Here is a 16550-nt window from a genome sequence, read left to right as displayed (position 1 = left end):
GTGAATGTTGGAGTAGTTATGTCCAATGTAAACACTGTAAAATGTGCATCAACACAAAGTGAAATAAAACTGTGTGAAACAAATACCCTTATACATGTACTTTATTTGGTAGTTATAAAAACTGGTCATAAAATACGTGAAACATTTATTTCGAGAAAAGGCACAAAACAAATCCACAGATACAACTATTTTCTGTTTCCTGTCATAAAACCATCACCTCACTCATACACCATTACTTCCATCTATCCATATTAAGTAGAAATTCTCGACTATTTATAGAAACCACTGTATCAGTCTGACCCTAGTTTATGTTGACCATCTGTCTCTTATTTTCATAATTTTAACAAAAGGCGGATGACTTAAGAAATCTCCCAAACTATAGATTGAATAAATACATGGTTCTTTCGCCATAACCAAGGCACTTGTCTAACAAAGCAGTCTACATATCCAGCTGGAATTGTCACATGAACGAAAATAATTACTAGTCATTAATCCTTAAACCTTAACTTTGTTAATTTTGCAACATGTAAACAATCATGTCCGTGTTACATCCGCTGGGTTCTATATAATATATATATATACGCCACATGATTATACCCTAGAGTAGGTGATCATACAAAAGTCTTTGAACTTTTTTCATGTTACAAGAAAGATGGCATGGTGGGCTACATATTGCTCTTTACTTAAACTTCCCACATCTTAGGGTTGTAGTTATGATATTGGTAGTCATTACAGAGGTCTTCTGCTGAATGACAGAGGATAAAAAACCAAAAAGTCAACTTTACATAGCTTAATTTTTTCCAGGTCATAAAAATATTATTAAAATATGTTCAACTTTCTGCATCTTTATGCAAAATTTCAATTGCAAAACCTGCTGTGATTTTTACACAAGGTTAAATTCTATTTTTGAAACAAAAACAAATTTTCTGCCACATAAAATTGCCATTATTATATCGTTTTCCCGATGAACCTATACATGTAAGTCTTTCCTCATACGGTTTATGTTAAAAATACAATTTCCAATGTCAACTGCTTCATAATCATACATTTTTTACTACCTCAAGATATATTCAGAAAAAAACATGGGGCAAACTCTGGTATATAGTCAGCTGCACCCCTTCATAGATCTAATGTACGACCTCTCCAAACATTGATACACTTTTTTTACATTTTTTTAGGCCCCCATTTAAAGAATGTCATCAACTTGAAAATCTTTGTTTACCTGATTAATTGCGTACATGTGGAAACTGAGGCCCAAAGTAAACTATATCAGTCTACAACATTAGGACAAGACTGATATAGTTGGCCAAGGGCTTGTATAAGGGGATATCTTATAAGGCCTAGGATTACTGTGTTGATACACATATGATTTACCATTAAAGCTCACTTGTGTTGCTTAACAATAAAACAAACTTTTAAATCCAACACAAAGAAACATTAACTTACTGAATTTCTTGCTAAACTTACAGCCTTTGTCAGAATGACACAAGTACTTTGGACATGTGACCTCGGGAATGTATAACACCCAACAAAGTCAAGATATTGGACACTGAACGGGATAACTTTATGAGGGGTGATAAAAAAAGTGATCTGCATTATACTGTCCATAATAGGTTTTCAGATTTTCACATTCAGACAACACTGACCCTTTTCTGTCTGTATTGTCACGTGTACAAAGTAATTAGGCCAGTTTTCCTGAATCAATAATTGCAGCTAATTTATTTTCATTTTTTGCCCCATTATTCATTAAACAAGACATATTTGCATGAAAAAAAAGACTAGTGCTCCCACTATTGCCTATAGGGAGAGGAGGTAGCTATAGGATTTTCCCATTGCTTTAATGAAATTAAAAAGCTGCCTCCTTATCAATACAAATAGCGATATCTACATGAGCCACTTCTATCAGTTATTCTGTACAGCTGTCAATCAATTTCTACCCTGTGCTTCATCCCTTATAACTTTACATGACGAGTACTGACCACCCTGTGTAACAGTTTATCCCTTACAGCTTTATTTCACAGTGGCATTTTATAAGGCACTGATTTTTACATGAAATAACACCACTATAGCCTGGTATCCAAACCTATTAAAGCTCCCGAGTCTCTTCTGTTCCCTTTCTATTTGCAGAGAGGGCAGATGAGACTCAGGAGAATTAGTGTAGGTTTGGATACCAGATTAGACTTGACAAGTACCCATACTTTCCCCCTCAAACTTCTATGGCATATGATGTTTTCAGAATTGTACTTTTAAAATCTACACTGCAACTGATTGGTAACTACAATAATGCAGCATCTAGGCAAAAAGAGCAGTAACAATGCTGACAGTATATATTAAAGTATCATTATATGCACAACCCAGTACTGCAAGGGGCTATTGTTCCCCGGGAACAGAATGAACCAAAAGGTAATGTGGGAATAGATATGTGGGGAGAAAATATTTGCAAAAATTGAAGACTGTTGTAAATCAATGTGCTGCTTCTTGGAGTGAAAGAAAAAGGAACTCAATCTGAAAAGTGAGTCTTGGTTTAGAGACAGAACAGATACAGAGTCTCATGCAAGTTTTACTCCCAGCCCTCTGCTGTCATCTTGTCCTCTTGATAAATTTCTACTTTGAAATATCCGTAAACCTGACCAAGGATATAAATGGGGGGTGATCTAAGGAGGACATAATTGTCGAAGAAAGTGAGGAAAAAATACAGCAAAATGACATACACATATGAAAAATCATAGTAAAAACTGTTTATCTTAGGAAAAACTCATCTACATTGTCAAAAACCTTCATAATTTTCTCTGGTCCATCCATAAGCAGCTACATTTTGGCCAAACTAAAATTTTATGTGGACAAAAAAATGACAGTATCCATTCATCTGTTTAGCTCCAACAATATATGTATGCATGTATAACAAAAAAGCTTTAAAAATAACATCTGAATATCCAGTATTTCTACCATTTTCATAATTGATTGATTGATTTAGGTTTAATCTATTTACATCATCAGCATCGCACATGATAACGATATGTCCAACCTCTCATATTTTACACAATTCTGGTTAGTTGAAAAACTTTCAACCTCATTGGCCACAATGATTGCTGTCTGGACCTCCCTGATTGGACACTGCATCTTTGGTGGTACGTGATTGGTTCTTTGGTGGTGTTGCTGTGTGCTGATTGGTTACAAGCTGGATTCCCCTGGCTCCAGCCCTGCCAGTATGGTACCCTGCTGTACTTGGTACTGAAGGTCCTTCATTGTGGCTGACAATTCTGCAAATGTTGGTCTGTCTTTGGCTCTGCAACATCAACCCATAGAATAAGCAACAAAATCCTTTTGATTTTGTTATCACTATGATCACTAGCTGATATTTTCCTTTATTGGTCCTTTGAAAGAATAATAAAAAAAAGTAAAAATGCTTGTCCCCTGTAGCATTATGCTGCAATCTGAGCACACATAGCCCATAAAATTTTTCATCATACAATTTCCACTTTGAAAAAAGTTGTAGTTTAGAAGGTAGCCCCGAGAGGGCCCAAAAGCTAGTAATAAGCTCTTCCTTAGGCCAAAGGATGTTGAGAAAAATGAAATAAAATCGATATAACAAGCACTGAAATCATTTCAACTTCTTTAAATTAATAGTGTTCACAGACAAACCACGCTCTTCATACCCCCCCCCCCTCCAAAAATCTAGGAAATGACTTCCTTGGTGGATATGAAAACGGAAAGTTGTGGCCTTACTTGTACTGCCAGCAGGACCTCATGACAGCGTACACCTCCTCAGAACAGACGGAAGGTCGTTCCAGACGCCGGTCGCTCTCGATCCACGTCAGGATGTCCTGGCCCTTCATGCCCTGCACAATACAACAACTTCACTTGTAAAACTGTGCAACTGTGTAACAGGTAAATGGAGGTCCCGTGTTTGGGGAGAGTCACACCTCACGCACGCAAAAGAACCCACCACACCTTTCGAAAAAGCCTAGGGTCATGCCCCAGTGTGCGATGGTCCAAATCCTTCTGTCTGGAGTTGGTGATTCCCTACAAATCACCCGGATGGGGACCTGACGAACCTCCATCTCGTATCAGCTATACGGTGATTTACGCCATTCCCTCGGACGGGAGACCTGGCGCATCCCCGTCTTGTATCAGCCAATGAAAGGGTATGTCACCCCGTAAGGGGCGGTATAACCCAAAGGTGCGTAAGCAAGTCAACTGACGATGATGATGGTAATATGGTTAGTGTTGCTGCTCAATGAGCTGGAAGACTATAGGATTAGATACACTGTATTTGAGAAGAGCCTCATCTTAATATTTAAGAACCTATCACACTCGATAATCAAGAAATGGCCAAACTGGGAGCAGAACACTCTAGGCTTACAAAAATAGACTGATATGTTTACCAACACAATTAAGGGAGCTCCGGTCTTCTGGGAGCAACCAACTTGAGGACAAATTGGGTGTTCAGACTTCCCTACGCCTACAGACATACAGTCTAACTGACAACCAAAAAGATGCAGAAGTCAACCTATCAAATTTATCGATAAGACAAGGTGTGAGTGGATCAAACCTGTTAGTCTGGTCTTACACGGCTTGTCACGGTGGTCAAAAAGGCCTTGATTTTTTCTCACTTGTAAAGCATGCATATTGATGAGGAATCGATGTCAATCACCCCTGTCACTACTGGCAACAGTAGCTGATTGGTTTACGCCTTTGCAGGCGGGAACTAGATTTGTTTTGGTTGCACCAAGCCGAGCAGGATTTTGCCCGCGAACTTGTCCCTTTCAAATGCACGCCTTGTCTCCGCCTCTATTGTTCTCTGGTTAACACATTAACAATACCCCAACTTTCATTTCAATCATTCCCACGCTCTCAAGCTTCATACTGACACCACCGTTTCAATTCTTTCTTAGCTATATTTCGGTCTATCCTACCACACAGAACGCCCAAACTAAGGCCATCAAGAAATCGCAGTTTCCGCCATAACTCACCGTAATTCCCGGCCGAGGGTTCTAGACTATATGCGCAACCGCCGGAGACGCCACAGAACCCGCCGATATGATAAACAATACCCCGGCTTTTATTCCGTACATTACTTTCTTAAACACGCAGAAATTTAAAATTAACAAATAGAATTCGAATAGTTCATAGATGAAGTCGAATATTTTCATTGTAAACAAATCCATTGAATTCTACCACATACAGAGACCCCAAAACGTAGCACTCACCTTGATACATTTGCGTGTTTGACAATAACTGGCGTACTGACGTGTCTGGCGCTGTCCTACACAGCCACTCAATAATCACACCCTACGTTTTCCGATCTAAAAACGTATTCTTTCTAATAACAAACTCCTTCTCGTCATTTTTGTACTATAACGCGGTCTAAAGACCGTAACTCCATCGTGGTAACAGTGTACACGCCAGCGTTTGATATGCCGAATGTGTCGGCTTGTGCTGACACTAAAAATTTCCTGGCAGCTTTGACTGGTAGAAAAAAAATGGTGCATTCCTATACAAAGGAGATGTACGTTGTATAAAAATACCCATGAGTAAATCAATGAGTAAATCAACTGCTAGGGAAATACGGAAGAGATCAGAGTGTGATTGTATGACAGCAGAACTGGATTTTCCTTTGTTTTCAAACCGACGCCATGTTCCGACGCCATGTTCTGGTTTCTTCAGATAACACACTTGCGGGTCTTATTCGTGTATTTTTTTTACATTATTTTACCCACGCGTATTTCAATCACCAATGGTACCGTTCAGGCGTCTTTTTATTAGAAATTGGTCGAGGTTTCTGTCTCTACAAACCCTCGCGGCCTCGTTGGTAGTTGAAATTCGCGGGTAATTATCTCGCTTGGTCCGGGCGACAAATACAATGGAGGTATTTCCCACTCATTTGCATCTGGATTAACCGCCCCAGAACAGACGCTAGCGAAGTACTGTGATCTTTACCGACAAGCTCATTATCTTTCCAGAACATAACCATTCTTCCACGTGAAGTTCTAAATAAAGCGTTCGATTCATATTTTGGGCGATATCTCCCGATACCAACGCTAGAATTCGACAAAAAAACAACCGTCCGAAAGCCAACTATCTAGCCGCCATCTTGAAAAAAAATTATAAGATTCTATTGGGCCGATAGGGAACTATGGGAGAAGACGTCCAAACAAATTGGCGAAATAAGTTAAAATCTCTCAGACATCAAAAACTACTCAATAGAAATTGGATTCAAAGTTCCTACAGTGTAAAGTATGTATAAAACTATTGTTTGCTACGTAAATTAGACCAAAAAGTCCATAGGTTCAAAGTTCAATGACCGAAAGCAACCTATACATACACGTATCAAACGCGGGTAATTTGAAGCGCCGTGTTCGCGGTCAACTCATATATTATACAGATTTTCAAAGCGAACTAATGTAGTTTGCGTGTGCATGTATTTTTTTCTTAGTGCGATAATCAGATCATGCGTTATTTTGTGCAAGATTTGTGTTGTTGTTATTTTATACCGCCCGGCTAATGGCACCCCCGCTTGTGGGCGGGAAACTTTTGCATAACAACGCTGACAGATCCATAGCAACGTGACCACCGTGTGTCTTCAACTTACAAAACTGGTGGGCTACAGCTTAAGATGGTTGAATGGTTACACAATGCAAACAGATTCCCCCAATGAGCAATAGCTAAAACCTAACACATCCCATACACAGCTTGTACTAACTTAGAACTGGCATGTTAAGTCCTTGAATTTGCAGATTACCAGTTTTGTGATTCAGATATAAATAAATGATTGTGAACTTACAGCATAGGGCTTCCTGCCATTGCTGAAGGCCTCCCACAGTGTCACTCCATAACTCCACACATCTGCTTTACTGCTGAATTTGTAGTAGTAGATGCACTCTGGGGCGTACCACTTCAGAGGCCATTTACCGGCAGTGTCCGTCTGAAAGTGACATCATTGGTACATCATCATAGATATGACAAAATGGAAGGGTATAAGAAGATCTTATTAAAAACTCAAGAAAATGTAAGCTTTAATCGCCTGTTATCTTAACCCTTGTCCTGCTGGCTTTTTTTTTACGCAAATCATTTCATTTATTTGAATTATTTATCAGGTCATAGTTACTTCTGCATTCGGTGCACTTCACTGTGGTATGGCACATTCAGTTGAAAAATACCCAAGACATCCTTTAGAAATTGCTTTGTTCCTATCAGGTACTTCCACTTAGGAATTCCCATCTATTCAAATTGAGACAAGCCAAAGACTATTACGTACCTTGTAGTAGTCACTTCCCAGTCCAAGGGCCTTGGACATGCCAAAGTCGGAGATCTTGGCGAAGAGTTCGCTGACCAGCAGGATGTTGCGGGCAGCGAGGTCACGGTGGACGAAGTTCTTGCTCTCCAAGTACGCCATCCCCTCGGCCACCTGTGTCATCAGGTCCACTATTCTCTCTGGACGCACGGAGCTGACAAACAACAACAACGGAGAATTGAAGTTGCACCCTTCAACACGTATCCAGAACAAAACAGCATACGACTGGAGAGCAAGCATATATCATATATTATATGGTCGTTTTCACAGATATAAGTGTATTGAATTTCTTTATTTCGGGTAAGTCACCCATAGAAAACAGCCACACAAACAAAAACACACACGTCAAATAAAATATACATACATTCAAAAATTTATTTTTTAAAAAGGAATTTCTAAACTGACAATCTGACCTCAGAAGAGCTTGTATTAAACTGTTATTGGTGTTACAACCCAACTGCAGTTTCCATGTATAGCTCAGTAACTGTTCAAAGCTAAACTGTATGCATATACCTGTTATTCTGATGCAACGTTGACCAGACATCTATCCAATACTGTATACAATACATATTGCACTATAAGAGCAACGGACAGCAATAAAAACATAGGCCATATCTGTTCTCAAACATCAAGACAACACTCACACATTCTTCTTCAGGTACTTGTTGAGCGGCCCAAGTGGGGCCAGTTCCAGCACGAGCATGATGGTCTCCCCGTGGCACACGCCAATCATCCGCACGATGTGGGGGTGGTCAAGATCCTTCATCATGTTCGCTTCTTTCAGAATCTCAGGCTGTAAAGGATAACAGGTAAACAAAAATAAACAACATGCAGTGGTATGGTCTCAAAGTACAAAGTAAAATGCAATGACTGCACTGTTGGTGTGTGGGGTTATACATGTAAGATCACAAACTGCAGAGAGCTACTGTCAGTGCTCATGACACATTTTGATTGGCAAATTGTGTTGCACTACTAATATATGTGACCAGTAAGGTTTCCTATGTAAAATTTCCTTGTACATGCATATTCTGTGCTGCCTGTTACATTGCAGGTCTATGAAATGAATGATTGTCCCTACATACATCAAAGTTAATTGGAAACTAAGGAAAAGGTGTGTAATATACAGAACAGTTTAATCTTTTAGTTGCCCTACCTCCTCGTTGGGTACTTGTTCCGTCTTCAGAGTCTTAACGGCCACCTCAATGGTCTTCCTACCCAGCTGGTATGTCCCACTCAGCACCGAGCCAAAGTTTCCTGCGCCTAAACAACAGCAACAACATGAACGCATGTGACTATAAAACTAACACCGTTAAACACTGCTTTACTTCTGTGACAAACGTTTTTCCCTGGACTGTTTATCTGGACTTGAAAATAACTTACATTGTCCTTAAATTGTTTTAAGGAAAGTCACACGATTGGAATGTTGAATAACCAGGTACCATAATAATAAGGCCTGGGGTGTAAAAGGACATAAACCTATCAGTTCAAAACTCAAAGGAAAGCTTTTAGTACCAACTAGCCATTTACTAGATGTACAGCCAACCCAATCAAAGAAGACAGGAGAATAAATTGAGAGCTGACAAACCCAGTTTCTCTTTGAGCTGCAGCCGTGAGGGGTCTAGCTCCAGTTTTCTGCCCTCCCGTAGTGTCACATCGCTGTACGGGCTCTCCCAGCCCATGGCTTCCATAGGCGGGGTGTCCTTGTTGTACACCCAGTTCTGTGGCACTGGGGGTAGCTGGTCCGCTACACATGTTGGAAAAAGGAACAATGATAACTTTAAAAAAGGGAAAGGTAGTCCCATAGCCTTTTTGAGGCCGTAGGGGCAGTGGGTTGTTTAACCGTAACTGTGTCTTGGGCACGGTAATGAAAGGCAGAGCCCATCCCTCTTCTTCCACTGCCTTTTACCTCCCTAACTGAAGTCAGGTACCCATTTTCACATCCCATTCTCTACTGGTTACAGAGTGAGGCAGCAGGGAGAAAGTTAAAGAATGATGCTAAATCAAATCAAACAGTATTGTAATAGCTCACCTGGGTCACTCTCATCCCAGATGGAGTTGGTGATGGCAGAACTGTTCAACGACATTCCAGGCAGCGCCATCGGGGAGGCAGGGGACCTGGGGCTATGCAGGCCCCTGGGGGAGGGGGGCAGTAAGGGGCTCCGAGGCCTGTTCCCATCCTGTGGAAAAGAACAATACTTTCACTACTTTCTGCATTAATTCTTACATTTGTAGCATACACATTACATTCATATTATATCTGTAGGCTAAACAGTCTAATTTCTTTAATTTTGATAGTCTATGACTGGCTAAAGAAAGACAATATTATTCATTAATTTTTTTATAGGCATTATTGCAACATATCAAAAAGATAGGTATTCTTTGATATGCTGTATTACAAAACTTACAAATACAAACATACATTCATATCATATCTCTGTCAAATATTTCAAAAGAATTCACATAGAATAAGAAATGACTGTTATCATCTCAATCAATAGTCAATGCTATTACTATCATGCATTGTAGAGGCACTATTTTCGCCATAAATAATCAAGTCTAAAGATATTATAAGTGTATCAGGCAGCTACAGGTAGCACCCATGGCCACCATTCCCATGCAGTTGTCCCCATACACTGAAATGAAATGCTTGTGACTCAGAAGGAGGCAAATGTAAGTGCAGTAAGTACATTGTACACTGAGTTAGTGTATATCATAATGCAGCAGTCCTTCACACATGCTACAAAGGCAATCACCAGTTCTGGACCAAAGCATAACCCTATCGATGTCTCACATTCCAGTATTAATGTCACCAACCCAAGCAGGCCACCTACATTGTAAGGTTCCCTTTCCACTAGATGGTGACCACTGATATACCGGTGATGTATGGCTGAGTACCCTGGGAGCCAGACCCCGGTTACCCGGCGCAATCACCCACCGCAAATGCCCAAGCTTTACCCACTCTCCTGCTGGCCTTGATGATACACTGCGCCCTGATTCTGTGTTTGGCTAGCGGCAACTCGGGACATGGCGGATCGTCGGGGCTAGCGGGAGAGTGGGGCCGGTAAAGCTCGGGCGCACGAGTGGTGGGTGATCACGCCAAATGCACGGGGGCTGGCTTTCAGGATAACGGTTGAGCGACCAAAAATGTATGTGTACGACCAATGTCTTCATTGTTAGAATATGACTCTTGATGTAAGAGAATGCTTTGAAAGACAAGAAAACACACAAACCTTACAAAATACTCTTCTCTATCAATGAAATTTGTCTGAACTATCAATGAGGGTTTAAGTCATTCAGTGGTCACTGCCTCAGTGTTCAAGGGGTACTGCAACCAAAAAACCATTGCAACTGAAACCACAGCCTAGGAGGCACCCTATACTAGTACCCCACCCCTAAAGCAGGCAGTACTATAAAAAAAAACTTAATCCACAGAATCCTACATGAATCTGTGACTGTCTGAATAGAGCTGGCTCTGTACTTCTTCGGTTCTGCATCCACTTCTGAAGGAGTAAAACGACCGATCACCAATCATAACACACACAGAAAACAACAGAAAAAATTGAGCATGTCACCAAGAAAAGGAAAACTGTCAACACATCCAAATCAATAGTCAGAACACTGGTCTGATGAGGATCAGCCTACTTGAACAATGTATTCCATTTCCATTAGCAAAAATTGTCTAGTTCTTGATATTAACTGGCTACTCATAACTTTGCACATTGTCTACTGGATCTTAAAGACATTATGCACCACAATAACTTTCTTTAGTATTTATCTATCTATTCATTTTCCATAAACAAAGATATTAAACGTTCGTCAATAATTCTATGGTACAGAATTTTCTGCAAAATATAGATTTGATACAATGATATAAATGCATAAAAATCTGCATGGAAAGATTTAAACTATAATTATATTATACCTGTGCAGGGTGGGCTGGAGTCTGTAAGCTGGTTTTCCGCTGACTGGGGGAGCGTCCAGGGGGGTTGACGGGTAGAGGGAGTGGTTTGTTCGGAGAGATACTGGTGGGTCGCTGGGGGAGGGGGGGATCTGGCAGCTTCCTGTCCAGCGCAGGGGGTTTGAAGTCGACTGTCAGCTTCTCACCTAGGGTGGAGGAAAATAAAGAAAAGAATGACTTCATGAAGGGAAAGGGCAACACATCCCTGTAAAAATATACCCTGCTACTAAAACAGCAAGGAAACTTGCTGCCCTACAAGGGCCTGAACAAACGAATGATGAGTTCATGGTGTGAAAAACTTCAGAAAAGTCATGATCATGGGCAATGAATGCTATCATATAGTTCTGAACATAGAACTTGATAATTTCTGGAAGGTTTTTGTATACTCATGGAATATGTGTGATGGACCAACAAAGTAAAAACACAGCTGCAGTTTTCTGTGAAGATATCTCTTGAGTTTGTTGTGTATTTCCTGTTCTTTCAATTTATGCCACTTCAGCAATATTTCTATACATGCTTTAACCTTCTTGATGCTGACATCTACTGCAACAATTTCAAAACTGGCTGGATAGATGGTTTCAAAGCTGGAAGAAGGTTAAAGAAGTGAGAATTAAGTGGATGTGAGCAACTGGTTCTAAAAGATGAGTTTTGATAGATGCCACTGATTATTATAATAGGGGGAACAATTTCATCATAACTTCTTTGATTACTCCTTCACAAGTCTAAAGAATAGGAGATGAATTATTTACCTCTGAGGTGGTCAGGGATACCCGGTCGGGGGCAGATTTCATCCAAAGAGCAGAACAAACCATCAGCCTTCTTACTGTAATGATATACCATCTGTAATACAACGACATGGGTTAGAATATATCCATATACCTGTAATACCATCTGTAAAACAACAACACGGGTTAGCGTACTGGCTATCACATCTGAAATATGACCGGTAGAAATTATGTTTTGCTGTCAAATGTTATCTTTAATTCATCCCCACAAGGTAAGTCATAAAAGCCTGTGTGTGCGTCTAAGAAACCTAATTATCGCAATGCAGCATTGTGCGTGTGAGAGCTTTTTTTGTTATTTTTCTCCAGATCTGTGGGACTGGAAGGAGTATGGGTAAGGGAGTGAAGTCTGCCATCTCTTGCTATATATGCTACCTTCACCCTTACCTCCACCAGGCTTCCGAACCTCTTGCCGTCCTTGATGGATAGACTGTTGTCTGAGTTCCTGTCGATGCGGTAGTGATACATGGCCTTGCCGTAGCACAGACCAATGGCAAAGGTCCCGGGTTCGTCTCTCTCTCGTATGCTGTAATGCAGAGAGGGGTCAGTTGTTGATAGTCATTGAAACTTGCCATTCCAGTCGAGCTTATTACTGAAATGCTATTCTTCTACTCATCATAACAAGGATAGATGCTTTCTAGAGTAATCATAGGTTCGAAGGACAAGAAAAATACCCAAGCTCTTTTCAAGTACAGTAGAACAAAATAAGTATTTTAGTACAGTACTGTTACAGTAGTACAAAAGATGAGAGGTTATTGTTATCATTAATATGATATGACCTCTTGATTAGATAGCTTTAAGATTCAACCATTTTCCTGCTGAGCACAAATTGTATTTTGGCACAAATTTGTATTCAAGCTACAGATTTAGAAGTAAGAATTAGAGGAACAAATGATGCTAGAAATGGAACAATTACACTGGGCTTATATTTTAGGTGTGACGTTAGTCAGTATGACATAAGTATCCAGCAGAACATGCATGCAATGTTTGCCGCTACATCACCATTGACTGATACAAATAGGATACATGATACATTTCGCCTTTGGCATGTCTACTTACAGAAACTTGCCGTCGAACGGCCCTGCCTTCAGCAGTCGTCTCTCTGCCTCGTCCCGTGAGATGCACCTGTGGAACCAGTAACAGTCCGGCTGCAGGTGGTAAATCTTCAACACCTTCTCCTCTATGTGAAACTTCTGAGCACTGGACAACTCATCCTCCAGTTTGGTACTCTGGATAGACAAGACTGGTTAATGAATTTTCTGTAACTGCAGCTTTAAGCTTCATGTTATACTATGTACTGTAATTCTTGATTTGTTGACACTCAGTCAATAGCCAACCACAATTATATTAAATGGATTTACAACTTATGATTTTACTAATATCCTTATCCTTGGCTACTATATTGCTTGGGTTAGGGGGATCAATCATAGAAATATCTAAGGACCATGGAGGGAAACATCCTGCATTTGCTTACAAATGTTGCTGACTAAAGTTAATATCTAAATATAACATTTTACTCCCCCTTTCCAATTTTTTCTTTAACTTCGAATTCTTTGACACTTAATCACCTCAAGACCCAGCACATCCCTAGCTAAGCCTTCCAAATTCTGTTGTACCATGCTCCTGCATCCCATCTTGGGGGGCTGGCCGTGCGGACGGATGCACGGGATCTTGCAGCACGACAAGAGTCCGTTCTGCTCGATCTCGTGGTAACGCACCAGTTCTACCGGACCGGGAAACTTCTTCCCGTCCTCGATGGAGTACATCCCGTGCTGGTTCCGGACGACTGCATAATGGTAGACTTTGTGATTGTGGCAGAGCGAAAGCGCGTACGTGTTAGACGTGGTCGTGCTCTCGCGTAGAAGGTACAGTCCCTCGCCGCAGCCGGCATCCATCAGGCTTTTCTCCGCCTCCTCGCGGGAGATCAGTCCGTGGAAGTATTGCACGTTTTCCGGGTTGATTGCCGCTTCCGCCATTGTGTCCTTTGTGTCCAGTTGTGACCTAACGTTCAGTAAGGACGTCCATCCTGAAGTCGTGACTTTACAACAGTCCTGGAGATGTTAGCTGATGTTCAGAATAGCCCGTCAGAACTTGAACTCAAGATGAAGTTGTTCCCTGCTATACACTGAAACAAGAACAATGATAATATTACTGGTTGTAAAGGTAAATGTTGCTCTTGATCCATCTTAGCTTATTACTCAATGGTTGCTTGTACCATTGGTTGTAAGAAGAGACAAAGGTTACAAGGAATTTTTGTACTACCGTAGCTCATTCAGGATAGTACCATGCATGATGATACCACAGTGGATCCGGACCACACATATGTATGCTGTACTGGTCCATGCATGCTATTGCTAATTGGTGTGATTATCTGTTGTCTCAGCTATAACATTGCATCTACCGTACAGTAATCACTCCGGAAATTTAATGCATTTCATCTAGATCTGTCACACAGATAACAGGACAGGATGTGAATTGAAAATTGATTTTATATCTTTAGGTTTTCATAACTTGTATGATTCTTTTCCAAATGGAATCTTCAACTGAACAAATAAATGCTAACTTCATGGAATTCAGAAAAAATTCTAGTCACATACTGTTAAAAAGGCATTTTGTGGCAGCTTCCCTTTCCAAGAGCGATGCTACTAAGTTACTACCATATCTGCATGCTATGTATATATAGTTTATCATCATCTTCTGAGTACATATGTGACCCAGATGTTTACAGGCTTTCCTGATATCAAGGGCATTTCCTTTTATAAATCCCTGCAAATCTCTGCATCATGGTTTTGATTGGCCAAAATGTTTATCCATGATTATGATAAGCAATTAGAGGACCTTCTTTTTATCAGTAGTGACTTTCTTTATATGTGAAACCCCAAAAAACATAATGAAGTTAAAATTACTGTAAGTGGTCTCAATTTTCCCCTCCACATATCATATCATATATGTAGGAAACGCAATACGATTATCCATCCCATGAAATCATATTCAGTTACAAATAAAATATTTGTGCTCCAATTATTCTTAATGGCAATAAACTACAGTAATCGCTGTATATCTCATAACTGATACAACATTTTGAAAAGACATAAGGTCATAAACACACAAATATACATACCAAAGCGGGATTAGGTCAGCAAAGGGTTTTCTGACCCTGACAACAGGGTGATTAGTAAGGAGGTTGTCAAGGGGTTTGTGATAAGGTTTATGACAAATGAAAGACAAATGACAAATAAAAGATTGCAGAAACCCCGGGGGAGCCTCCCTGTACCCAGGGCAGTGGTTAGGGCAACATGCCAGCCATAGCTGACCCTCTGCCGCCATATGACCGCCCTGACCAGCTGTCCAACCGAGAGGGTGGGGCACGGGGTGAAATCTACCAGAACTAAAGAAAGTTTTTTCAAGCATAGTTATTCTAAACAGCCATGACTGCATAGTCGACAAACCAGGTTTTTAGAAAAATAGGTTGTCCCAATACATGAGGGTGTTACCAATTGGTAGACATTACATTTTTAAATGGTTATAGAAGATATCATTTAAACAAATATCCTACATGGATATACGATATAAGATCCTCTCCTACCTGTTCCCTTTGATACTTCCTCTAATGCTAAGTGGGTGTGGCCAATCAACAAACGTCAATCTTGAATAAAATAACAAAACCAATATCGCAGTAATTACTGCTTTTTGATAATATCGATTTCCTAATTTGAATATTTTTTCAGGCAATGTGACCACTTCATGCTTATGCATAGCAACAATGGAAACACCATAGAAGCGGCCCTACATGAAGGAAAAACTATTTATCAACCACAAAGAAATGAGCAACTTTGGAAATCTATAAAGGATGAAATCTTCTCTCTTTATACATAAAATATTACTAACAGACTTAGACAATGTTACCTTAAAAACACCAAACAAATTGATATTACAAGAGAAAGGAAAAGTCCCTTTCTATCGACATGTTTAGTTCCGCCTTCTGATCACAGCTCATCACCTGGATTATCTATGCTGCGATACACCTGTGTACCCACCTGTATCTGTCACCTGAAGAAACTGAGCGTCTTCAGGAAATACAGCTTACTTCACCTTCTATTTCAAGGAAACCTAACGTCACCACTTCCTATGGTCGTGACAGACACGTTTCCACCTCACTGATCGCGTGTCTTATTCAAGGAATTTACAGATAAACAACAACAAGGTGTTACTCAGAATTACTTCCTGCATATGCCAACTAACACACAACAAAAAAACTGCGCATCTTTTGTCTTATAGACGTAACAAGACGCCTAGTTTTATCCAGATTCCTCCTAGATGTCTCACCTTTCTCCCTACTTCTCCCCAGGTGAAAGTTCGCCGCAAAAACCTTGCAGACAAATTAAGAATTTCTGTCGGGAAGATTCGAGACCAGAGCTAACTTTCTACTTCCTCATTGGCAGTTGACCTCATGTCGTGACCCCAAAACGTCATGTGACATATTTAAGCAAAATAAACAACAAAAACAACAACAGTA

At 40.3% G+C, this 16550-nt stretch overlaps 1 protein-coding gene across 3 annotated transcripts; it reads right to left on the bottom strand.

Moving 5' to 3' along the window:
• Positions 1-86: 86 nt before the first annotated feature.
• On the bottom strand, positions 87-16491 carry LOC136444248 (tyrosine-protein kinase SYK-like). Of its 3 annotated transcripts, none has more exons than XM_066441761.1 (15): positions 16361-16491; positions 13603-14159; positions 13094-13263; positions 12422-12560; positions 12002-12092; positions 11217-11398; positions 10735-10794; positions 9324-9471; positions 8880-9038; positions 8448-8554; positions 7939-8087; positions 7259-7448; positions 6785-6925; positions 3727-3839; positions 87-3286 (listed from the first exon to the last, which is right to left on the bottom strand). In XM_066441761.1, the coding sequence occupies exons 2-15, from the start codon at positions 14008-14010 to the stop codon at positions 3172-3174; spliced, it is 2172 nt and encodes a 723-aa protein (XP_066297858.1). In that variant the 5' UTR covers positions 14011-14159; positions 16361-16491; the 3' UTR covers positions 87-3171. The 3 variants fall into 3 exon arrangements, with proteins under 3 accessions (XP_066297858.1, XP_066297859.1, XP_066297860.1); XM_066441762.1 differs by having other exon boundaries at positions 13651-14159; XM_066441763.1 differs by lacking the exon at positions 10735-10794.
• Between the last annotated feature and the right edge of the window lie 59 nt (positions 16492-16550).

Source organism: Branchiostoma lanceolatum, chromosome 11 (genome assembly GCF_035083965.1).
Source record: "Branchiostoma lanceolatum isolate klBraLanc5 chromosome 11, klBraLanc5.hap2, whole genome shotgun sequence".
NCBI lineage: Eukaryota > Metazoa > Chordata > Leptocardii > Amphioxiformes > Branchiostomatidae > Branchiostoma > Branchiostoma lanceolatum.
The sequence above is the reverse complement of the archived record's forward strand: the minus strand, read 5'-3'. Positions and strand labels throughout refer to the sequence as shown.